Below are 24200 nucleotides of genomic sequence, written 5' to 3' on the forward strand. Positions count from 1 at the left end.
CCATGCAGAAGAATTATAAACAATTTATGTAGATACTCCATCCTCAAGGAGGTGAATCATAACCCTCTACGTCTTTTTTTTTAAGTTTTTTTTTTTAATGTTTATTATTTTGAGAGAGAGAGAGAGCAGGAGCAGGGGCGGGGCAGAGAGAGAGGGAGAGAAAGAATTGCAAGCAGGAACTCTGTGCTCACGCACGGAGCGCGACACAGGGGTCGAACCCACGAATCGTGAGATCATGACCTGAGTTGAAGTCAGGAGTCGGACGCTTAACCGACTGAGCCACCCAGGCACCTCTGTAACCCTCCACTTAGTAAGTGTGGGCTGCTAATAGTGATATTCTTCAAAAGACTACAGTAAAGAATGGAAACAATAGTTACTTTTCAGTTAAGAAACCTGAGAAACCTGACTTTAGCCGGGTGATCAGAATCACCACCAACAGTGAAAAATCCTGTTCATAGTAAGTACCTTGGAAACAATATGATGAAAAAGGTAGTTTACCTCTACAGTATTCCTCCCCAAAAGTCATTAGCCCAAGTCTAATCCTGAGAAAAATATAAAAATATGCAATAAAGGGACGTTCTACGAAAAACCTGGCTAGGAACTCTGAAAACTGTCAAACTCATCAAAAACAAGGAAAGTCTGAGAAACTCTCACAACCAAGAGGAGACTAACAAACCTAGGCATGACTATGAAAATAATGACGTATCCATGGTGAGCCCTAGGGATACAAAAATAAAATTACTTAAAACCTAGGGAAAATCTAAGAGTGTGGACTTTAGTTAATAATGTATCAAATTGGTTCATTAACGGTAACAAATGTACCGTGTGAATGCAAGATATTAATAATAGGGTAGACTGCTGAGGAGTAGATGAGCATTCTCTGTACTAACTTTGCAAATTTTCTCTAAATCCAAAACTGTTCTAAAAAAACAAAGTTTGTGTTCTAAAAATGGTGTATCTTGTACAAGTGAAAACTAATATATTGCAGTCCCTGTTTTTTTATGATCAAGGGATGTTGGTCTTTATCAAATGCCTGTTGTCTGTCCATTGAGCGATCATGCAGTTTATGTCCTTTGTCCTGTAAATACATTAACATGTTAAAATTATAACAACCTAGTTTGAAGTGATACCAAGGTAGTTTCAATTGCACACCAAAACTCTGCTCCTATACAGTCCCATCCCTCCTTATTTATGTTCATTTTGTAAATTACATCTTTATACATTGTGTGTTCATTTACTTATTTTATGATGATTATTTAATATGTCTTTTATAAACATTTTTTTGTAATGTTTATTTATTTTCAACAGAAAGAGGGACAGAGTGTGAGTAGGGGAGGGGCAGAGAGAGAGAGGGAGACACAGAATCCGAAGCAGCCTCCAGGCTCTGAGCTGTCAGCACAGAGCCTGACGCGGGACTCGAACCCACACAATGTGAGATCATGACCTGAGCCGAAGTTGGATGCTTAAGCGACTGAGCCACCCAGGCACCACATTTGGTTCTTTTTTTATAATCCCAATCTCTTTAGTAAATAACTCCTTCTGTTCATTTATTTTATTCTTGAGTTCATTGAATTGTCTTTCTGAGTTTCCCTGTAGCTCATCGAATCTCTTCGAAACAGCTATTTTGAATTGTTTATCAATTAGATTGCAGTATTCCATGCCTTTGAGTTTGGCTGCTGGAGAATTATTATTTTGTGCGTGTGTGATACTATATTTCCCTGAATTTTTCAGTGTTTGAAGATAGGTGCTTCTGCTTTTGTACTTGAAGTAGCAGACGCCTTTCTTACTTAAGGTTTTATACTTTTATTATTGCTGTTCATACAATTCAACAAGCTGACTTTTAGAAGCCTTTCCTCTGAATTCCAGAAGGTGGCCCTATAGCTTAAGTTTGTGCATTCTTCCTACATGAGAAGGTGCTCACGCGTGCATTCTGCATACACAGGGATCAGCCCTTGGGGCTTTGAGGGTGCCGTGGGCCTGGTGGGAGGATCCTTGAGTGGCCACACACTCACCCCCCCGTCCCCACCCGTGTGCTTGTGAGTGGACCTCCTGCTCCTGTCTCAAAGCAGACGGCAGGAAATGCATTCCTTCAGTGTTCTTTGATATTCTCACCTGCTTCCTTCCCTGTCCTCTCTCTCCATTTCAGAGGTCCCTCCTCCGAAATCTGAGTGCTGGTGGAGAAGAGCGGATCTTTCCAGCCACAACCCACGCACCTGGAACAGCCGGGCAGTCACTCACTACGTTTGCTTTCCACTTCCTCTATGGGAGAGGTCAGTGCTTTCCTCCCCTTCTCCTGAGGGAGGTGGCTGCTATGCTGGTAAAAGCCTTGTAGTGTTGCACTGGGGAGGGCAAGGAGGTGGGGGGGGGGGGCTACCTTGGTGAGTTCCTCCCTCTCCTCTGCCTCCTGTTTGACTCTGTTGGCATACAAGACTCTCCCATCAGTCAGGCTGGACCTCCAGAAACTCTTTCTCTAATGGGTGCTCATTTTAGTACTCTCCAGATGCCCCTTTTCTTCCCCAATTGCAGTGAGTGGGGTGAGGCAGGCTCAAGGACTCCTTTGGACCCACTGCCCCCACCCAGGTCTTACGCTTCCACTTTCAGATGCACGGGTGGGTAGAAACCTCTCAGGGGTCCTGCTGTAACAAGCAGGGGCACTTTTGTTTGGTTATGGATGTTCAGTTAGTTGTTAATAAAAAAAAAAAAAAGATGGGGTGCCTGGGTGGCTCAGTCTGTTGGGCGTCCGACTTCGGCTCAGGTCATGATCTCACAGTCCGTGAGTTTGAGCCCCGCGTCGGGCTCTGTGCTGACAGCTCAGATCCTGGAGCCTGCTTCAGAGTCTGTGTCTCCCTCTCTCTCTGCTCCTCCCCCGCTCATGCTCTGTCTCTCTCTGTCTCAAAAATAAATAAAAACATTTTTAAAAAATTAAAAAAAAAGAGGGCAACTCTTGCCACCATAATGCTGACATCACTTTTCTTGAATGTAAATTCTCTTAAATAATAGTAATCAACAATTGTGTTTTCCACTCAGTTTTGTTTCCTATTTTATTGAACTATAATTGACATACAATATTATATTAGTTTCGTGTGCACAACATAGTGATTTGACACTTGTGTACATTACAAACTGATCACCACCATGTTTAGTTACCATCGGTCATCATACAAAGTTATTACAATATTATTGACTAGACTCCCCATGTTATACTTTACCTCCTGTGACTTATTTATTTTATAACTGCAAGTTTGTACCTCTTGATTCTCTTTACCCATTTCACCCTCCATTCCCTACCCCTCTGGCAACCATCTTCTGTTCTCTGAATTTATGAGCTTGGGTTTTGTTTTGTATTGTTTACTTGGTTTTTTTTAGATTCCACTTGTAAGTAAAATCTTGCAGCATTTGTCTTTGTCTGACTTATTTCACTTAGCATAATATTGTCAAGTTCCATTCTTGATGCTGCAAATGGCAAGATTTCACTATTTTTTAATGGCCCAGTAGTATTCCACTGTATGTATATATACCACATCTTCATTCATTCATTCATTCATTCATCTGGCTGTTTTCATGTCTTGGTTATAGTTCATGATGCTACATTGAACATGGGAGTGTATATATGTTTTCAAATTAGTGTTTTGTTTTCTTCAGAGAGATAACCCGGAAGGGGAATTGCTGGATCATATGGTAGACCTATTTTTAATTTTTTGAGGAATCCTCATACTGTTTTCCATAGTGGTTGCACCAATTTACATTCCCACCAACAATACTCGAGGGTTCTTTTTTCTCCACATCCCCATCGGTCCTTGTTATTTCTTGTCTTTGTGACACTAACCTTTCTTTTTTTTTTTTTTTAATTTTTTTTTTCAACGTTTATTTATTTTTGGGACAGAGAGAGACAGAGCATGAACGGGGGAGGGGCAGAGAGAGAGGGAGACACAGAATCGGAAACAGGCTCCAGGCTCTGAGCCATCAGCCCAGAGCCCGACGCGGGGCTCGAACTCACGGACCGCGAGATCGTGACCTGGCTGAAGTCGGGCGCTTAACCGACTGCGCCACCCAGGCGCCCCGACACTAACCTTTCTAACAGGTGTCGGGTGGTATCTCATTGTGGTTTGGATTTGCATGTCCCTAATGATGAGTGATGTTGAGCATCTTTTCATGTACTTGTCGGTTACCTGTATGTCATCTTTGGGAAAATGTCTATTCAGATCCTCTGCCCATTTTTTCATTGGATTGTGGGGTTTTTTTGTTATTGAGTTGCATGAGTTCTTTATATATTTTGGATATGAACTCCTTATCAGATATATCATATGCAAATATCCTCCCCCATTTAGTAGTTTGTCTTTTAGTTTTGTCGATGGTTTCTTTCACGATGCAGAACCTTTTTAGTTTGATGCAGTCCCAATTGTTTATTTTTGCTTTTGTTGCCCTTGATATGGAGTCAGACCCAAAAAACAAAACAAACAAACAAAAAAAAACCCAATCAAATCCTAGCTCTGAAGAATACAATGGCTGACCTGAATAATTCAAGAGATTCAACAAAAAACTTGGCCAAGTATAAGAACAAATCAGTGAACTTGAAGGTAGATCTTTTGAAATTACCCAGTCAGAGAAGGGAAAAAAAAGTGTAAGTAAGTAAGTAAGCCTATAGGATCTATGGGACATCATCAAAAGAAATAATATATGCATTGGGGGAATCTTAAGAAAGAGAGCTAGATGGAGAAACAAAGTCTATTTAAAGAAATAGTGATGGAAAAAAAAAACCTTGCCAAATTTGGGGAGAGAAATGGAATCCCATGCTGATCTAGATCTCTAGGAGCACATGAACATCCTAGAATGGAGAGGGCTGTGTGTTAATAATGAAAGAGTTCTGTCATTAGGGGCTCAGGTAGCTCTATTATGGATCCTGCCTCAAAGAAAAAAATTCAGCATAGGAAACAGAAGACCTTTCCCTATGAATTGAAGCATTATAGATTCAGCAGTACACAAGGGGACGCCACAGGAGCATCAGAAGCCAAAAACAAATCAGCACCACCAATGGAGGGGCCAAAAGAGAAGCTTGGACACATGGGGATGCTGGCATGTGGATCTAGGAAAAGAATTCATGCAAGAGATAAAGACACAAGAATCTAGAAGCAAGCAGAGACGTCCTTTGCTATCAAAGGCAGGAGGGTGGGCAACTGGACATTAGAGTTTCTTTGGACATGGCTACAACAGTGTACCAGCAACTCAGGAGTCCAAACTGGTCACCTGAGCAATGCACAGGGCAAGCTCCAGCCAAGAAGGTGGGAGATAAGGTCAAGGAAGTTAAGGGAAGGCCATCCCCTAAAAGGCAAGTGGGGGTGTCTCCAAGATCTAAAGTAGGAAGCGAAAGAGTGACCCTGCAAGAGTGGCCCCACAGGCTGCAGCCTCCACAGCCCCTCCACTTGCCCCACCCCTGCCCGGATATGCCAAGGAACTGCCAGCTCTTTCCCAATATCTGGGCAGTAAAGTTGAGGTGAAGGAGGAAGAGAAGGGGGCACAGCAGGTCCTGGATCTTGGAATCTGCAGACGCGGGGCGCATTGACAATAGACGTAGATCATTGTGCCGCTTGCCGGTCTTCTCTGGAGCTCAGATTTTCGGACATCTGTAAAATACAGACACTAATAATGCCATTTAACTCACAGGGCTCTAGGGAGGTACAGGTGAGATCACGGACTGAGAGTGCCGTATAACATTTAAGGTGATATGTGTGCAGTGTTATGAATATCAGTGGCAGGTTTCCAGAACCCAAGTGGGGTGAGAGTGAGTCAACAAGGAAGAAATGGCCCCACTTCTTGAAAAGAGCTCTTCAAAGACCAGGGCTGGGCAGCTCAGGTGACAGGGCAGGCATAAATAGCCAGTGCCTGCCAAGGAAAGGCTAATTTGCCTGGAGATCCTGGAGTCCGAGAGGCAGCATCTGTGAGTCTCTATACTTGCCTTCATTTTGTTTTTTTTCAATGCCCGATGAATATCTCTCCGCCCATATGGCTGGTTTATCCAACTGGTGCTGTGGAGGCAGGGTCTGGTCTGTTCTGGTCTAGGAAGTGTGAAAGGTGGGGGACGGGGTGAGGCGATGAGGAGTGCTCTTTCGCCCCTCACTGCTCCCTATGCTCAGTGGGAGATTTGCTCTCCGGGCTGTGGAAGGCGGTCAGTTGGATGATACCCACCCAGATGCCAGATGCCATTGTCTGGAAGCCCCAGGGGAACAGTCAGTTTCAACTTCTCTCTTGTTCCCCTCCATTCCTGATTTCTTTAGAAAGGAGGGTGGTAGAGGAGAAACAGACCACAATTTTTTTTAAAATTTTTTTTTCAACGTTTATTTATTTTTGGGACAGAGAGAGACAGAGCATGAACGGGGGAGGGGCAGAGAGAGAGAGGGAGACACAGAATCGGAAACAGGCTCCAGGCTCCGAGCCATCAGCCCAGAGCCTGACGTGGGGCTCGAACTCACGGACCGCGAGATCGTGACCTGGCTGAAGTCGGACGCTCAACCGACTGCGCCACCCAGGCGCCCCGAAACAGACCACAATTTTAAGCCCATCCGGGTACCAACTGCCTGTAGGACGTGGACATTCATGCTTCTCCCTTAGCCTCACATCTTTACTTTAAAAAAGAGACTGACTGGGCTAAGTCACTAATTTTCCAACCAGTTTTCAGAGGAGTCATTTTTTTTTTCTCAATAAAATCTGAATCAGAAAGCTTGGCGTGGACACCGTGGGCTGAGGGGGCTGCAGCTCTGCCCACTCCCTCCGTAGCCCCAGCTAAGATGCCGCGTCTGAATCGTGGGTCTGAAAACCTGTGAGTCACCTCTCTTCACGGCCCCTTCTGGCTACAGTGGGTGCTGGTGCCTTGAGCTGCTGGGCAGAATGTCGATTGTTTATCATTCTTCCTCCGATTCGGGGCGCAGAGCCCCAGAGGTGCTGTAGCTGCGGACCAGGGGACAATGCCCTCGTTCTGGCCTGGGTCCTTCAGTGCTCATGACTGAGCCTCTGCGCAATAAGGGAGCTCACCTGGGTGTTTCTAGAGATTCCCAGGAAGCCCAGGCAGGTGGTGAATTCACAACTGAAAGAGCCTCCTGCAAAATAGGGATCGTCCAGCCCAGGGTCACCAGCAACCTGGAGAAGGCACTTCTCTGGCCAGGAAAGCCCCTCCCCTGCCACCACCTCAGCCTGCCTGGTGACCCCCTTCTCCTTTGCACGTGTCCCCCAGGCTTTGTCCCTAGCCTCTGCCACTCCCACAAACTCTTCCCATGCTCATAACCTTACCGTTTCTCTCTGAGAGAGGAAAGAAGTCCAATAGTGGAGGTGACCGAGGCCCTGTACCTGCCCCGGTCTCACTTAGTCCCTAAGTCCCAATCAGATGGTGCCTGGACGCCCTATTGGACATCTGCTCTCCCTATCCCTGAACTAGCCTTCCCTTGACTGAACCCACCTCACGTGGCCCTTTCCTCCATGAGGGCCTTTCTCTCAAGTTCTTTTAGGTGGTCGGAGCAGAATGCCGCATGCCCCAGGGGCTCTCCAGCTGCTAAGTTAGCTTCTCTGAGAACTTTCACTTGGGTTCTGCGTGTGAATTTCCTCATGGAGATGGTGTCCAGTCCAGGGATGGCAAATCGCTTGGAAAACACGCAACCACACACCCATCCTGTGCTCAGGACAGACATCACTAAGCGTTCAGGATCCTAGCTCCTTTCCAGAACCGCACTGCAGACAGCAAGAGTGTTAGTCCATCCAAGGCAGCAAGTGAGAGGAAAGGGGGTTGCCTTGTCAGAGCTAAGCCAACCACCTTGACGGTATAGACAGGGAGCTGAAGGTCCAAAGACGGGAAAGGTCCTTCCCGGAAGCACCCAGTGAATCCTTCCTGATGTGACATGTGGCCTCAGTGAGGATTTCTACATCCTACCCCTGTGCCGACGGCAGTCCCCAAGGGAAGTCACAAGAAAGGACAACACGGGCATTTGAGAATAGGTGGATTCTCCTGCGAACTTATGGTTGAGTTCCAGCTGGGTAACTCATGCTTTCCCAGACCAGACCATATGCCCACCTGGTCCCTAAACTGCTTTGGGAGACTTGCTTCTCTCAGCCCCATGGAGGGAGGGCAGGTGGGGAGGTGCTTCTCCTGACCTTCAGGAGCTGGACCAAGCCCTAACCCATGTCCTGGGACCAAGAACATGCCCTTTCTCGTTCTGTTCACCTGCCTAGGCCATGCTTCTCCTCTCTCTCTCCGTGCTGATGCTGCTCACACAGCCCCTGAGGTCACTGGGAACAGAAATGAAGACCTATTTCCAGAGAACAGCAGCCAGCGCCTGCACCTTGGTCATGTGTAGCCCCATGGAGAACGGCCTGCCTGGTCGCGATGGACGGGATGGGAGAGAGGGCCCCCGGGGCGAGAAGGGGGATCCAGGTAGAGCTGGGACCACTGGCTTGTCCTAGTGGAAAGGGGTGGGCATTGGAATTGTAACCAACCCAGAAGTACTGGGATGTTCTGCTATGGAAGGCTCAGAGGTGGACTTCTTCCTGAGCGGATGGGTTTCCCCCAGATGTTTGGTCCATCTGAAACACTGCCTTACCGATTGGAAAATGCTGCTCTGAGCCCCCAGGTGCCTCCCTCCATTGCCAGCTGCCTTGTCTCCTTCTTTGGCACCTTCTCCTTCCTCCCACTCCCAAAATGAGGAAATGGTGGGTAAATCGAATCTGTGGCTCTCCAGAACCCTGCTCCAGGACTTAACAGTTGGTCGCCTGGATTAAATAGGGTCGGTGCAGGGTGTCAAATATTTTCAGTATCATATGCCTTGACTCATATGTGGAATTTGAGAAACACAACAGATGAACACAGGGGAAGGAAAGGAAAAATAAGATAAAAACTGAGAGGGAGGCAAACCACAAGAGACTCTTAAATACAAAGAAGAAACTGAGGGTTGCTGGAGGGGAGGTGTGTGGAGGGATGGGTTAAATGGGTGACGGGCATTAAGGAGGGCACTTGTCGGGATGAGCACTGGGGGTTCAACGTAACAGATGAATTATTGGGTTCTGCTCCCCAAGCCCAGACTCCACTGTATGTTAAGTAACTTGAATTCAAATTTTAAAATATATTTTTTTTTCAATAGTCATGAAGGACGGGAAAGAATGAGGTTCTGTGACCCCATACTCAGATCTGATCACAAGGATCTGTCCTAATACATTACAGAGAGAGTGAAAGGGAGCTCACATTCCTTTGTCCAGCCTTGTGCTTGGGCGTTCACTGAGTAATTCATTTAATCCTACCAGAAGGCTTACAGGGAACATAGGAATCTCATTTGACAGGTAGGAAAATTGTGACACGGAGAGGCTAAATGACACCCAGTCTGGAGGGGAGAGGACACGGGCTTCTGCATCAGACAGATCTGTGCTTGACTACCAGCTCCATTTCTACAGCAGGGACCCACCCTGGGACAAGCCAGTGCCCCTGAGTCTCAGTTTGCTCATCTATAAATGGGAATAATATCTACTACATAGTGACAAATAACGGAGCCAAGGCTTTCTTTTTTGCCAGGTTGTTAGGATAAAGTTACATCTTTCTGCTGGACCAATTGGGTGAATTCTCGTGAGGTTTCCACAGGTACTGATTCTTTAAGGGAATCATCTGAGAAGTACTGTCCCGTAGGGGAGGATCTGGGTCCAGTGGCAAGGAGTCAGAATTCAGTGAGCCAGCATTTAGGACAAGGGACCCCCAGGTTCTGGGCTAGGGCTATGGAGCTATCAACCGTGGTCTTTATCTTTTGGGAGTTGGCATTTTGGTTGGGGAGGAAGGAAACTAACAACATTTAGGTTGGAAAGAATAGGTAGCATCCCCAGGCTTTGTAAGATAAGGGACAAGTGAGTACCTATCTGTCCTTTACAGACAGAAAGTGGCTACCGACATGAATGGCCCGGGGCTCAGGCAAGGCCCCTGGAAGTGAACTCGGAAGGCGTATTCAAGGTGTCAGCATCTTGGAGAATCCCCGCTCTCTCTAGCTCTCAAAGGAGCCCTGAATTGAATCCTGGGGGGCCCTTTCCTATGGTCACACTGTGAGCCTAAGCATAGAGTGTGGCTGAGACCTCCCTCTCTTCTGCAGGTGGTTCACCCCATGCACATTCCAAACCCGGCCTTGGGTTGGTGCTTGGAGACAGAACCATGCACAGATGGGCCAGGGGACCAGGCTGCACTCTGGCTCCTGAATTGCAGGCGCGTTAGTCACTCAACCATTATGGGTCTGAGAATTTCCTAGCAAGCTTGGAGCATCTCAAAATCCTGACCCATGTAAGTCTGACTGGGGCCAGAGTCTGCCCTTGTGACAATGTCCCCTGCAGATTTTGATGCACAGGGTTCCAAGAACCTGCTGTAAAGGACAAGATAAGCCCGAGAGAAGAGAGCCTTGAGCAGAGGTAGGGGGTGGAGCGGGCTCAATGCGGTAATGCCTCAGGTGTATCATGGAGGTCCAGTAAGACCCCGCACTGCTTTGCAGCCTGTATTTCCAGGGACAGTCCTCTTATTCCTCAGCATCTCCAAGATTCCTGCCCAGAAGGATTTGGTGTATATAGGAATGTATCTCCCGGAGAACCACACACCCCTCAGCAGCTCACAAGGACACTCTTCACCCTTGCATACTCCTCTGGCCACACTGGCTCCTTGCTGGTCCCTAACCACATCCAGCCCCCTGCCACCCCAGGGCCCTATCACTGCTCTTCCCATAGCTGTCCCTGTGGGTCACTCCTCGGCTCCTTCACGGCCTTGCTTACAGACCACCTTCTCCACGAGTCTGTCTCTGACCACCCTACTTAGAAGACACTACCCCCGCCTTCTGACACTCTCTGTGCTTTATTTTTCCTCATTGGCACTTATTCTGCTCTAATAAACCATATGTTGTACATTTTAATTTTTATGATCTGTCTCTGTGCAGTTGGGTTTCAGCCCCAAGAGAAAGAGGGATCTGATGTTGTGTCTGCTTTTTTCACTGTTGTGTCCCCTCATTGCCGATGGTATCTTGTGCACAGTAGAAGTTTCGAGTGAGTACTTGTGGAATGAGTGACTGTAAGATGTAAGGAAAGGAGGAATTTAGTGCAGTTCAGACTGGCCAGACTGCGGGTCCACAAAGCTTCACTTCAGGTGGCGTTAAGTCACAAGGCTGGCCTTTGGGGGACACCGGGATGCAAAATTAGCGCTTCGGGAGGCATGGGTGCTTGCTGTTGAAGAGGGAGTCCTTTCATGGTCTCCAGGACTTCTACACCATGGATGGGAGACCTCTAACACTCTTTCTACCGGCTGCCATCCCAGCCAGGGTGGAGCCCAAGGGGACCTCAGCCTAGGGATGGGACATCTCTGCCCAGCATGATGCCCTATTGGATATGGGGTGAGGGGCCCATCCTGTAACCCTCCATGCTTCCATTTCATTCCTGGTGAGGATCATAACTACAGGCAGGATACAATGCCCAGCACAGAGCCTCTCAGTCACCCATCACAGGCACCCACCCCACCACCAGCACAGTGTTACCCAGGCAGGCCTGGCCCCTCCTGGAGCACAAGTCTCCAAGTCTGACATGTCCTCTTCCCTCTGCGAGTCTCTCTAAAGCCTCCTCACCCTGAAGTCCCATTTGCTCCCTCAGGAAGACAGCTCTGGCCATATGTGTGTGCACTGGGGTGGGGTGATGATGTGGCAGGACAAGGGGCATCTTGCGAATCTTCTTCCTCACTCATTACTTGTGCCTCACCGTTCAAAATCCTATTGCAAATCTCTTGCAGACCGGGTTCTGATGCTAATATTTGCATCTTGCCCGGTTATATTCCACAGATGGTTTCTCAGTGAACAGATGAGTGAATGAACAAGTCAGCGGCACCTGTCAGGTGTCATTCCTTCTCTTTTTGCACATGAATGTTCATAACAGCTTTATTCCCAACAGCCTAGAGATGGGAACAGCCCAGATGTCCATCAACTGATGAGTGGATGAACAAGACGGGTTCTGTCCACACAGTGGAATACTACTCAGCCACACAAAAGAATGAAACCCTGAGACACACTGCCAAGTGGATGGACCTCAAAAATGTCACTCTGAGTTAAAACAGCCAGACATAAATGGTCATCTATTGTCTGATTCCATTTATATGAAATGTCCAAAATAGGAAATAGAGACAGAAAGCAGAGTAGTGCTATCCAGGGGCTGGGGAGAGGGGAGGTTGGGGATGATGGCTTAGTGGCTATGGGTTTTTTTTTGGGTGACGAAGTGATTTTGAACTAATTGCACACCACTGCGGATGTGCTAACTGCCAATCAATGGTATACTTTACAACAGGCTAATGTTATATTACGTGAATTTCACCTCAGTAAAAACACAAAAAACAAACAACAACAACAACAACAACAAAAGAATTACCAAATGAACAGAACTGAGTGTAAAACTCTATTTTTAATTTTTTGGGGACCCTTCATTCTGTTTTCCACAGTGGCTGCACCGATTTACGTTCCCATCAATAGCGCACGAGGGGTTCCCTTTTCTCCACATCCTAATCAACACTTGTTATCTCTTGTCTTTTTGCTAATAACCATTCTAACAGGGGTAAGGTGACATCTCATTGTGGTCTCGATCTGCATTTCCCTGATGATCGGTGCCAGGTGTCATTTCTGACATAAACTCTGGTTCTGGGAAGGGGAGAACAAGGAGTCCATGATCAAGGCTAAATCAAGGCTAAGACTGCCTGCTGTATATACTGTGGTCTTGGGGCAGGGGGAGGTGCCCTGCATGGAAAGTCAGATGGGTCTTGGCTTGAGTTCACAGCCAGCTCCAGCAAGCCTGGTTTCTCACCTGTAAAATAGGGGTGTGGACACCCATTTCCTGGATCACCACTGTACCAAGGAGTGTGGAAGTGGGACGTCTACACCCTGTAGAACCCTGAAGGAATGCAAGGGGCCCGACCGTGCACGCAGCTGGCTCGTCTCTGGGCCTAAGGTTTGTGCCCATTTCTTCTGCTGCTACAGGTTCGCCAGGAGCTGTAGGGAGAGTGGGGACGCCTGGACCGGCTGGCCCAGTTGGGCCCAAAGGGGAGAATGGCTCTGCTGGAGAGCCTGGACCAAAGGGAGACTCTGGACCATCTGGTGAGCAGCTGGGCATTCCAGCAGGTGGTGCTGCAGCCTCTAGAACATGCCAGTAGATATTCACAGATCCCACCCCAGGAAGAAGGAAGAAGGTTGTTCTGAAGGTGGTACCGGGTTATTGCAGGGGAGACTGAACTCCTGTTGACATCACCTTTTATGACGATGCTGCCTCTCTTGACTTCTATCACTGCTCTCCTCTCTTCGGACGCTCCCACTTCCAGCAGGATTTAGTGTCACTGACCATGCTGGTCCTTTCCCCCAGGACCTCCGGGACCTCGAGGTACGCCTGGTCCAGCTGGCAGAGAGGGTCCCTCAGGGAAGCAGGGAAATGTAGGACCTCAAGGCACACCAGGCCCCAAAGGAGAGGCTGGGCCCAAAGGTAGGTGGTTGGTAGGTGGCCGGTCTGGGACGGAGAAGGGAGGAATACGGCACAGTCCAGGGTGTGACCCAAGGCCGGCTCGAGTGCCGGGAAATGCCCAGACCATCAGCGCTGGGCAGGCCTTGTCGTGGCCCCTTCTCCCCCACATTCCCACGTTGACTGCGTTTTCCTGCTCGCCTCCGCGGAGGAACCCCGGCCAGTAAGCAGGACCTTCTCACCGGTTCTCTCTCCCCTTGGAGCGAAGGCTGAAAAGTCCACTCTCGGCAGCTTTTGCTCCAATTTGTTCCTTCCTCAGGAGATGGGGGTGTGCCTGGCATGCAGGGCTCTGCAGGGCCGAGAGGCCCCCCAGGGGTTAAAGGAGAGAGAGGTGCCCCTGGTGAGCGTGGAGCCGCTGGAAATGCTGGGGCAGTGGGTGAGTGATGGAAGGAGCTAGGATGGGGCTCCGGTTCCCTTGTGCATGCCTGATGCTGGTGATGGCCACCCCTCCCCCACTGCCACTCATCAAGTTGGAGCTGGTGTTACTGGGTGGTAGGGAAAGTCTATGTCCAAGGAGGGTGCATGGCTGGGTTCTGGGAGCAGTCTGTATCGGGGAGGGGGGACCACAGGTGGACAGCCCATGTCTCGGGAGGGTGACAATGCTGGAAAGTGGATACAGAGCTCACCCAGTTCTTCTCTGATCCCAGGGTCTGCTGGAGCCACGGGTCCGCCAGGACTTCCAGGTGCCAAAGGGCCCGCAGGACCGAAGGGGGACAGAGGTGCTCCTGGGGACAAAGGAGCAAAGGGAGAGAGCGGGCTTCCTGGTAAGGCAGCATCTGCTAGATCTGGGAGCTGCCACAGGGTGGGGACAGGGGGAGGGAGGTGGCCTTCTTTATCTCAGGACAGCCTATTTCGGCCCCATTAACCGCAGGGAGTGGGTGGGAAGCAGGGACGCTAGAGGGCAGGGAGGCAGGGGAATGAGGCTCTGGTTTTAGACTCTTACTCACAGGAGGGCAGCTCTGAGCAGCTTTTCCATTCGATCACTGGAGAAAACACAGCTCCCTTCCCAATTCAAAGGATAGCTCTGACTATCAAATAACCCAGTGGACAGGAAGTACTGATGAAAGTATATTCCTGCCCCCCCCCCAAAGAAGGTGCTATGAGATCCCCAGAATATGGAGTTAAATTTTCACAGGGTTCAGTGTCAGTGATGTGCAGGGACCTGCTCCGGGGACAGTTTGTTCATAGAAGTATAGGAAATCTGGGGGCAACAGGGGCTAGTTGTGTTAGTGGATGTGGGCTTGCTAGGGCCTGGTCCCAGCTCCTTATCCCGTCCCCTATATGTGCCTGCAGCTGGGTACCTTTCCCTTAAGGCCCAAGCTCTGAGCTGATCCCAGGCTATGCTGGGCTTGCCTTCACTTGACCTCTCTCTTCTGCAGACATCACTGCTCTGAGGCAGCAGGTGGAGACCTTACGTGGACAGGTCCGACACCTCCAGAATGCCTTCTCTCAGTATAGGAAAGGTATGTCCCTGGATCCGAATTGAGCCAGGCACCAAGGCTAGGCCTCCGACTGGGCCTGGGCCTTGGTTTGGAGTTGGCTGGGTCTGGGTCTGGGATTGGAACAGGTTGGGACCATATTTAGAGCCGGATCTGGCTCTGGGGCAGGGTCTGGGGCTGAGAGTAGTGCTGAGACAGAGCAGGCAGCCCTATACTCCAGGATCTGGAAGTAGATGCAAGAGACAGAGAGGAGGGTGTGGCCATATCACCAGTTCAATGGGGGTGATGGAAGCCTGGTGGAGGTTATCAGGCTCCAGGATGCCCCCCCCCCCCACATCACAGCCACCTATGACCCGATCAGTGCCCTGAGACCTGTGCAGTTCAACAGACCTTCACTCCTGCCTGCCCTGTGCTGCTCCCTGTGATAGACAGGGGACATCCAACCCAGGATGCATTTCTTACCTCTGTGGGACCTGGCGTGTGGGTACCCAGATATTGTTTCACAGCCCAAGGCAGCAGAGAATCCAGACACTGTCCTGAGGGCTGGGGCTGGGGTGCTGCTCTCGGGGTTCAAGGCTGGTGGGGGCCTAGCCTTGCTATGTGGCCATCAAGTATGTCACCTTGGACATGCCCATGGTTCTGGAAGGGGACTGGCCGCCTCTAGGCTCCAGCCAGTGCTGGGCTCTCCCTGCACACTGCTGGGTGTTTAAATCAGGGATTCTTCCTAATCCTGGAATCATGCAGAGTACCCTGTGCCTTTTGGAATCTCCACCTTGGTCCTTGACTGGCCCTCCTCATCACCTCTCCCTGATGTCAGCTTTGGGTCTCCATCATTCATCAAATCTCCCTCATCCAAAAAAAGAAGCGATTTCCAAAGGAGTAGATCCTAAAGGGGCCTCACTGGGTAAGACACAGGTTTGGCTCCTAAGTACCTAAGTACCAAGTACCTAAGTACCAAGGATGGGAGTTTCAGGTATTGGGTATGTCTCACTCCCTCCACAACAAATTTGCACATGTGTTCACTCACCCCTTTGCACTCCGCTGCGAAGTGGAGCATGTCCAGAGATGCCAGCCACATGTGTATACTCAAATACCATCACTCACCCCACACCATGACATACATGAGCGCACGCATACGTACGCGCACACGTCCAGACGGTAAGTACTCCCATGTACCTCCAGACAAATACAGGGACATGTTCATGTATGCACACGTGTGCCCACCCAGATGCATGGAACATAAAACCCAGTAGCGGCACATGAACTCTTGCACTGACCTTGTCCAGGGCTGCTCTGAGTGCCGTCCGTCCTGAGCCTGTGGAGAATCTGCCCCCGAGCCCTAGTTGAAGCTACTCAGAGAAGGGCAGGGGGTCGGGGTGCACCCTGAGGTCTAACCAGCCCAGTGAGGCCAGGGCACAGCCCTCTCGGGGGCCCTGAAGATTTCCGTGCCTGAGCCCAAAAGCCAAAGGGATGGGGATGGGATGGAAGATTAGACACGTGATATGTCACATAGTTGACGTTTTTGTGAAGCGTACCCCCGCTTCGGAAATGAGGAATTAGAAACCCTGAAAAGGGAAGGAACTTTCCTTTTTCCACCTAAGCAGTCATTGCCAGGATGGGGTGGAACACCTGGCTTCCGATTCCCAAACAGGGCTCTCCCAGAATTGATCCCCTCTGCCCCCTGCCACCTCTCAGGTGCCTTCATCCCCTCACCCAGCACCCTGGAGAGGCTGACTGGCTGGGGCATCACCCACATGCATCCCGAGGGGCCAACACCGGGCTGCAGTGAGTGCAGAGATTAGCACAGTGAGGCTCTCAGATGCCCCTGCCCCACCCCCAGCACACGCACATCAGAAACGGCCCCAGCCATCACTCACCAAAGTCATTGCAACTCCCACTGACCCCAGCACACAACGTGGGGTGAAACAGAAAGAGCACGGTCCAGCTCGAGCGTCCCAGCAAACAAGGTTCAGTCCTAAACGTACATTTGACGGGTATGTGACTCCGGGCCCCTTACTTAACCTCTCTGGACTCTAGTGTCCTCATCTATAACTATGGACCACAGGCGTTCCTCCCAGGCTGCATTGTGAAGCCAGTGCACTGGAAGCAAGTGCCTCAGTTTTGTCCTATCGGGTGCCCTGATATCCCACATGGGTGCTGGGCGGGGCGGGTGGGGGCTGTCACACAAAGGTCACAGAGTCCCGGAGCTCTGGCCTGGTGCTGCCATAACCCCAACCTGACTGTCCTCTTCTCCTAGTGGAGCTCTTCCCCAATGGCCGAGGTGTCGGGGAGAAGATCTTCAAGACAGGAGGTATTGAAAAGAGTTTTGAGGACGCACAGCAGGTGTGTATACAGGCCGGGGGACAGATGGCCTCCCCACGCTCTGCGGCCGAGAACGACGCCCTGCAGCAGCTGGTCACAATTGAGAACAAGGCTGCTTTCCTGAGTATAACCGACATCAAGACGGAAGGCAAGTTCATCTACCCCACAGGGGAGCCCCTGGTCTATTCCAACTGGGCCCCAGGGGAGCCCAACAACAATGGCGGCGCAGAGAACTGTGTGGAGATCTTTACCAATGGCAAGTGGAATGACAAGGCCTGCGGAGAGCAGCGCCTGGTGGTCTGCGAGTTCTGAGCCACCGGGGTGGGGGGCCGTGCTCCACCCGGGAGCCTGGCCAGCGAGTGGGGGCCTGGCCAACGAGTGGGGGCCCAGACCTGTGTGCTGCCGATGCCCCAATAAAATGGCGCCGCATCTGCTGGCCAGGGCTTCTCCACAGAGCAGTCGGGGAGGTCCCTGCGGAAAGCCTCTCTCAGAGTCAAATGGCTTCACACGTGGGAGACTTGTCAGAGGAAGAAGGGGCCAGCTGCTTTCCCAGTCGCAAGGGATAAACTTGGGTCCCCAAGACCTCCCCGTGGCAAAATCGGGTGACCCCTCTAGGCCCCTCCCCCTCCCTCCTCCTCTCCCTTCCCCCCTCCTCCCCTTCCCCAACTGTCAGCCATGTTTGACCAGCTGACCGCCCCCGGACCTTCACTCTTCCTCCTCTGGGCTTCCAGGGCAGCACTCTTGCTTGCCTTGGTCTCACCCAACTAGCTACCTCTTTTCCTCCTCTCTCCTCCCACTTGACCACTTAATGGTGCAGGGCTGGCCTCTGCTCTCCATTCTCTTCAGGCCGGACTCTCCAAGTGGAGCTCGTTTTGTCCAAGGCTTCGAATTCCTTCTCCTGACAGCTCCCCCATGCACATCCCTCTTCCGGGCCCCTCCCTGAACTCCAGGCTCCTCTAGCCAAACGCAAGCTGGGGCCCCTGGGCTGACAGGCCTCAGTGGCTGCCTCTGGCTTCAAGCCCGGGGCTGGGGAAGCAGCAGTGGGATGGACGCCTGGCAGGGAGCATCTGCCTCCCCTGGCTGCCCAGCCTTATGCCCAGTAGACTGGTCCTCATCCTTGCACGGCCCAGGATCTCCCTCTCTCTCTCTCTCTCTCTCTCTCTCTCTGTGTCATACGACCACCTCTTGGTTCACAGGAGGGAGTTCCATCCGCACCACCTAGTTCCATCTGAGGTCTCAGGCATGGAGGGTGTCCAGCCATGCTCACATTTATCCCCAACCCTCCTCTTGCCTGGCGGTTGCAGGAATGTCCTTTCCCTGCTTTGCGCCAGAGGTAATCTAGCAGAGCCTCCTCATTTTGCGGACGTGAAAATCAGGACACAGAGTGAGCAGGGACTTACACATGGGCACAGTCAGTATCAATGCTACAGCTCGGTCATGACAAAGGACACTGACCTCAAAGCTTATACTTTTGGCCTGTACGTTTTTAGGTCGGAGCTTAGTTTGATTTTACTGACACAGTAACAGCAAAATTTTTTTTTTTGTTGTTATTTTCGTTGTTTTAATGTTGGTTTATTGATGTTGAGAGAGAGTGAGAACAGGGCAGGGGCAGAGAGAGGAGAGAGAGAGAGAATCCCAAGCAGCCTCTGCACTGTCAGCAGAGCCCAACTTGGGGCTCCATCCCACGAACCACGAGATCACGACCTGAGCGTGTATCGAGAGTCGGACGCTTAAGCGACTGGGCCACCCAGGTGCCCCTTCTTTTCTTTTCTTTTTTTTTAATGAAGTATTTATTTTAATTCCAGTTAGTTAACGTGCAGTGTTATATTAGTTTCAGGTATATAGTATAGTAAGTAATTCAACAGTTCCATACATCACCCCATGCTCATTGTGACAGGTACCATAAAAACGTGTAAAGAAACTGGAATGACACCTGGGGTGGAGCACAGGCTCCTAGGGGAGGGCAGCAGATGCCCTTCCCCTACTCAGGAAGCCAACCACTCTCTCCCTTGTTTCCGGGACCGTGAGATCTGCCCTGACCGGCCTTCCTGAATGGATCCCCCAGTCCTCTGCCCACCACCCCCGTAGCCTCATCTGGTAGGTAGGACAGGATGCCTAAAAACAAAAGCAGGCAGGTCAGGCTCTCTGCCAAGATCTTTCTCCCCCACTCCTGGCGGCTTCTGCGATATGTCAGTTCCACAGGAAGGCCACACCGGACACACTCACTGAGGGAGCTTAGAAAGGCCTTTTATTAATTATTCTTATTATTACTATGATTGCAAATGAGAACAACTGGATCCAGCTTAAGCGAAGGAGAAGCATTTTTTTCTTGTCGTTTATTTTTTTGAAAAATGCTTATTTTATTTGGGGGGAGAGTGCAAGTGGGGGAGGGGGACAGAGGATCTGAGGCAGGCTCTGCACTGACAGCAGTGAGCCCGGTGTGGGGCTCGAACTCACACACCATGAGATCATGACCTGAGCCGAAGTTGGATGCTGAACCGACTGAGCCACCCAGGCGCCCCAGAAGTATTTTTTCTAAGAACAGAGAGCTCTGAATTGGCCCAGGGAGGATGGGGGGGGGGCGGGGGGAGCGCAGGCAACATCGAGCTGTCTCCTTGGCTTCTACCCCTCTCTGCATCTTTGCTTCGTCCACCTTTACACACCAGCTTCCTCTTCTTCCCAGTCTCTCGACCGCCCAAGCGTGGGGAAACGTGTGTCACACAAATTGCCACACGGAGATTAGAAACTCTTGCTTGATATCAGTTCAAAACTCCTATAAAAATGAGTCTGTCTCAGATGCCCACCTCCAGTCCAATGACCTAGTCCCGGAAGATGGGACCGCACAGGGCAATATGGCTCCCGGGATCCATGCAAGGTCATGGTGGTGTGGGCAGACCTTCTAAAAGTAATCACTACCCATCCCAACACTTAAGCCCAGCCTGTTTCTTGACAAGAGGGAAGGAAAGAAGAGTGCAGAACTATGTGACTCAGTAGGAAGGAGGGAAATCTCCTGTGGTGTTGAAGGCCGGGGATGCTGAGACCCCACACCCTATGGGAGGAGGCTTCAGATCCACTGTGGGGCTGCGGGGGTCTGGTTTGCTCTCCAGCACAGAGAACAAGTAAGGAGGTCCAGCTGGGCTCTATATGCACCGCTTGACTAAAGCAGAGAACTGAGGCAAGTTTTTCAGAAAATTCAAGCCCTAACCCATGCCTGAGCATAGAGGCCTCCCTTGCACCTACATCATGGGCAAAGGTCAACACAGATTTCAACCATTCTCGGCCTCGTCCCAACCGTAGTAGCCATGGTCCCTGGCTTGGCAGCCTAGGTGCCAAGTAAAGCCAAGGCTGTGTGACTCTTAACGCTGTCGTATCTTGTGACCCTCCCAATGCCAGGTCACATCACGGGAGCAGGCTGGGCCCTTCCACGTGTGGAGAGGTGACAACCATACATTTTCTTAGGGATGCCCCTGTTCGGTTTGATAGAAGATTCTCAAGTTACCGCCTGGTTCTCAACCCTCCTGTCACCAAACCAGCCCCCATCCCCCAACGACCAGGCAGTGGGGAGCCCTCTGCTGTTTGCCTTTCCAGGATCCTATCTTTGTTCGGAATCCCCTTGATATAAAACCCTGACAGTGAAGTTGTTTAAGTTCAGGGCATTCTCTGTCACTCTTACCTTCTGGATGCCCTCAACCCAAGGCGAATGGTGTGCTGGACTTTTCAAGTTGCCTCTGCCTTTGACACAAGAGCAGAGAAACCAGGTATCTATTAGGAGGAGTAAAATACGAATTTATAGGTCAAATATTTGTCCAGGCACTGGGTACAGAGGTGGAGATGGCTACTTATGCCCTCAGAGACGCTGTAGCCCTGCACATCCATGACATCAGAGATAAGCTGTAGAATTGTGTCCCAGCAACAGGCCATCGAGACGCTCTATAAGTAGGTGAAGAATGAATAGGCAATAATAACACCCGTGAACCAGGGCAATAGGGAGCCGTCTTCTGTGCAGTCCCCAGGCTACTCAGACACTCATCGTTCAGGCAAGTTGTCTGTGATTCTTAGGCCTGTCAATGGCTACTAGCAGGTATTTTGTGGTAGATTTTACTGTTTTTCACCAATATTTCGATACAAGAGGCTCTATGAAGGCAGGCCTGTGACATGCGTCACTTCTGGGTAGACACAGATGAGGACCAGTGTCCATTTCCCAAATGGCCTCCCTTCTGCTGCCGCCATGATCACAGAAGCATTGGCGGATGTAAAGTCGCGCAACCCAGCATTCTGGAAGCCTGAGCAAATGCACGGAGAACAACTATCCTTGTTGACCCAAGGGGATCACTTGGATCCACTTGGACTCTGAGTGAGATTTGGGGGTTGTTACTGCAGCGCTTGTCGCCCACCCTTATCCATGACACTTTGAATATTAACCTCCTTGCCCCCCATTTACTTAAGCAGTGTGGTCTCTCTCGGACTGCCTGGCTTGAACGACTCTGAGCCACAGAGGGACTCGTGAGGGTCCTGCCTGAGCAAAATCGTACTTTTCATATATTTTAGTACCTTGACACAATGAACGGAGTAAGTAAATGAAAGAGTTGAGTGAATGAAATCCTTAATTCCTACTTGTAAGTCTGTTTGTAGGGCTGAATAAAGTGTTTTCAGGATGTTTCCAGGCCCTTTGATCTGAGGAAATAGTGCCATGCCTTCACCGCCAGCCTCTCTGCCCTTTTATGATTTCCCAGAACATGGCATTTCGGGTGTGAGTGACTGGGCCCAGGCCAGGGCCGGAAGGTCAGGTGGAAACCTCAGGCCAAGCAAAGGCACTCTGTGACCAGAGGGCTGGGTCAGCACAAGAAGAGGAGGAAAAACCCGAGCTGGGTTTTGAGCAAGCCCGATGCCTGGCCGCCCACATGCCTGACCTCCCGCCCACTCACCCAGAGAGATGTGAGTTTTCCAAAGACGCGATCCCAAGACTTTTGAGGAGCTCATCAAGTGATTCCCAGGCTGTTGGGAAAGTATAAACATTCTAGAAGAGTGAGGAAAATTACTTTTAAAAATAATGAGAATGGACCTGGTCATCTTATGTCAAAGGGTGTTGTATAGCTAAGCTAATTTGTATAATACTGACACAGGGATAGACAGAACAATGTAAAAACCCACAAAGTCCAAACCCAGGTCCGAGGATGCACACGTATGCGAGTATTTCATCTAGGCACGATAAGAATAGAAGACCGAAATAGTAGGAAAATAGTGATGCTCAATGAATAATGCTGAGTTAGATGGTTAAACACTTAGAAGAAAAATAAAATCAGATTCTTTTAGTTACATATAAAATCAAAACCAGAAAAAAATGCAAGCGATGATTTATATAGTCTTAGAGGGGACAAGAGCTATCTAAGAATGACGTCAGAGGGGCACCTGGGTGGCTCAGTCCGTTGGGCATCTGACTCTTGATTTCGGCTCAGGTCATGATCCCAGGGTCACGGGATTGAGCCCCGTGTTGGGCTCTGTGCTGAGTGTGGAGACTGCTTAAGATTCTGCCTCTCTCCCTTTGCCCCACTCCCCTGCTTATGGGCTCTCTTTCTCTCTAAAATTAAAATTGAAGGGGCGCCTGGGTGGCGCAGTCGGTTAAGCGTCCGACTTCAGCCAGGTCACGATCTCGCGGTCCGTGAGTTCGAGCCCCGCGTCGGGCTCTGGGCTGATGGCTCGGAGCCTGGAGCCTGTTTCCAATTCTGTGTCTCCCTCTCTCTCTGCCCCTCCCCCGTTCATGCTCTGTCTCTCTCTGTCCCAAAAATAAATAAACGTTGAAAAAAAAAATTAAAAAAAAATAAAATTAAATTAAATTAAAATTGAAAAAGAAGAATGATGTCAGAAAAGAAAACCCAAAACAATAATTTTGATACATCAGACCACACAAAAAATTACATAAAACTTTTCTGCCGAAAAGTAAAACCCAACATACATGAAAATTAAAAATGTTGATTTATTTGCAAAGCACATAATAGGAAAAACAGTAAGAAACTGATGAGTAAGTAGGAAAAAAAATGGGATAAGAATGAGAAGCAAAAATCCAGTAAAGAAGGAATACTGATGTCCAATGGTATTGAAATGTCCAATAGAATTAAAATGCACAATCTTAGTAGTAATTAAAACAACTAAATTCAACAACAGTAAGTGCCCAAAAATCTATGAACTAGAATTAAAGCTATATTCAAAGGACAATATACTTCACTTTCATTATTTAAAAAAAATTTTAAAGCACGAACTGAAAATAATTGAACTAAGTGTTCATCTCTTTATTTTTATTAAAAAAAATTTTTTTAATGTTTATTTTTGAGACAGAGAGAGAGACAGGCAGAGTGTGAGCAGGGGAGGGGCAGAGAGAGAGGGGGACACAGAATCTGAAACAGGCTCCAGGCTCCAAGCTGTCAGCACAGAGCCCGATGTGGGGCTCGAACTCAAGAACTGTGAGAGCATGACCTGAGCCAAAGTTGGACGTTTAACCAACTGAGCCACCCAGGCGCCCCGTAAGTGTTCATCTTTTTAATTTTTTTTTAAAGTTTATTTATTCTTGAGAGATAGAGAGAGACAGAGCGCAGGCAGGGGAGGGGGAGAGAGAGGGGGAGACACAGAATCTGAAGCAGGCTCCAGGCTCTGAGCTGACAGCACAGAGCCCAGTGGGGGCTCGAACTCAGGAACTGCAAGATCATGACCCGTGCCGAAGTCAGACGCTCAACTGAGCCACCCAGGCGCCCCCCAAGGCCATAGGTTCTTACGTGAGCAGGAAGCTGGACGTGTCAGGAGCGCGAGGCAGGGGTGGACATTTTCCGCACACCGTCTCAGATCCCTTGGTAACAACCACAGGGCTAAACGGCTTTCAGGGTCTCATCCAGGCCGAGGAAGAGGCAGTTGATT

The 24200-nt window shown here is 49.8% G+C and overlaps 1 protein-coding gene across 1 annotated transcript; it reads left to right on the top strand.

The window, feature by feature from the left end:
• Positions 1–5835: 5835 nt before the first annotated feature.
• Positions 5836–17774, top strand: SFTPD (surfactant protein D). The gene is made up of 8 exons (XM_043596713.1): positions 5836–5935; positions 8215–8416; positions 13002–13118; positions 13381–13497; positions 13793–13909; positions 14181–14297; positions 14913–14996; positions 17230–17774. Exons 2-8 carry the CDS (start codon positions 8218–8220, stop codon positions 17604–17606), a joined length of 1128 nt encoding a protein of 375 aa, XP_043452648.1. The 5' UTR covers positions 5836–5935; positions 8215–8217; the 3' UTR covers positions 17607–17774.
• The last annotated feature ends 6426 nt before the right edge of the window (positions 17775–24200 follow it).

Source organism: Prionailurus bengalensis, chromosome D2, assembly GCF_016509475.1.
Source record: "Prionailurus bengalensis isolate Pbe53 chromosome D2, Fcat_Pben_1.1_paternal_pri, whole genome shotgun sequence".
Lineage (NCBI taxonomy): Eukaryota > Metazoa > Chordata > Mammalia > Carnivora > Felidae > Prionailurus > Prionailurus bengalensis.

Coding starts and splice junctions, on each gene's coding strand:
- SFTPD (XM_043596713.1), top strand. CDS start 8,218: ATGCTTCTCCTCTCTCTCTCCGTGCTGATGCTGCTCACACAGCCCCTG. Junction 8,417..13,001: donor GGGCGAGAAGGGGGATCCAG/GTAGAGCTGGGA, acceptor CTGCTGCTACAG/GTTCGCCAGGAGCTGTAGGG. Junction 14,298..14,912: donor GGGAGAGAGCGGGCTTCCTG/GTAAGGCAGCAT, acceptor TCTCTTCTGCAG/ACATCACTGCTCTGAGGCAG.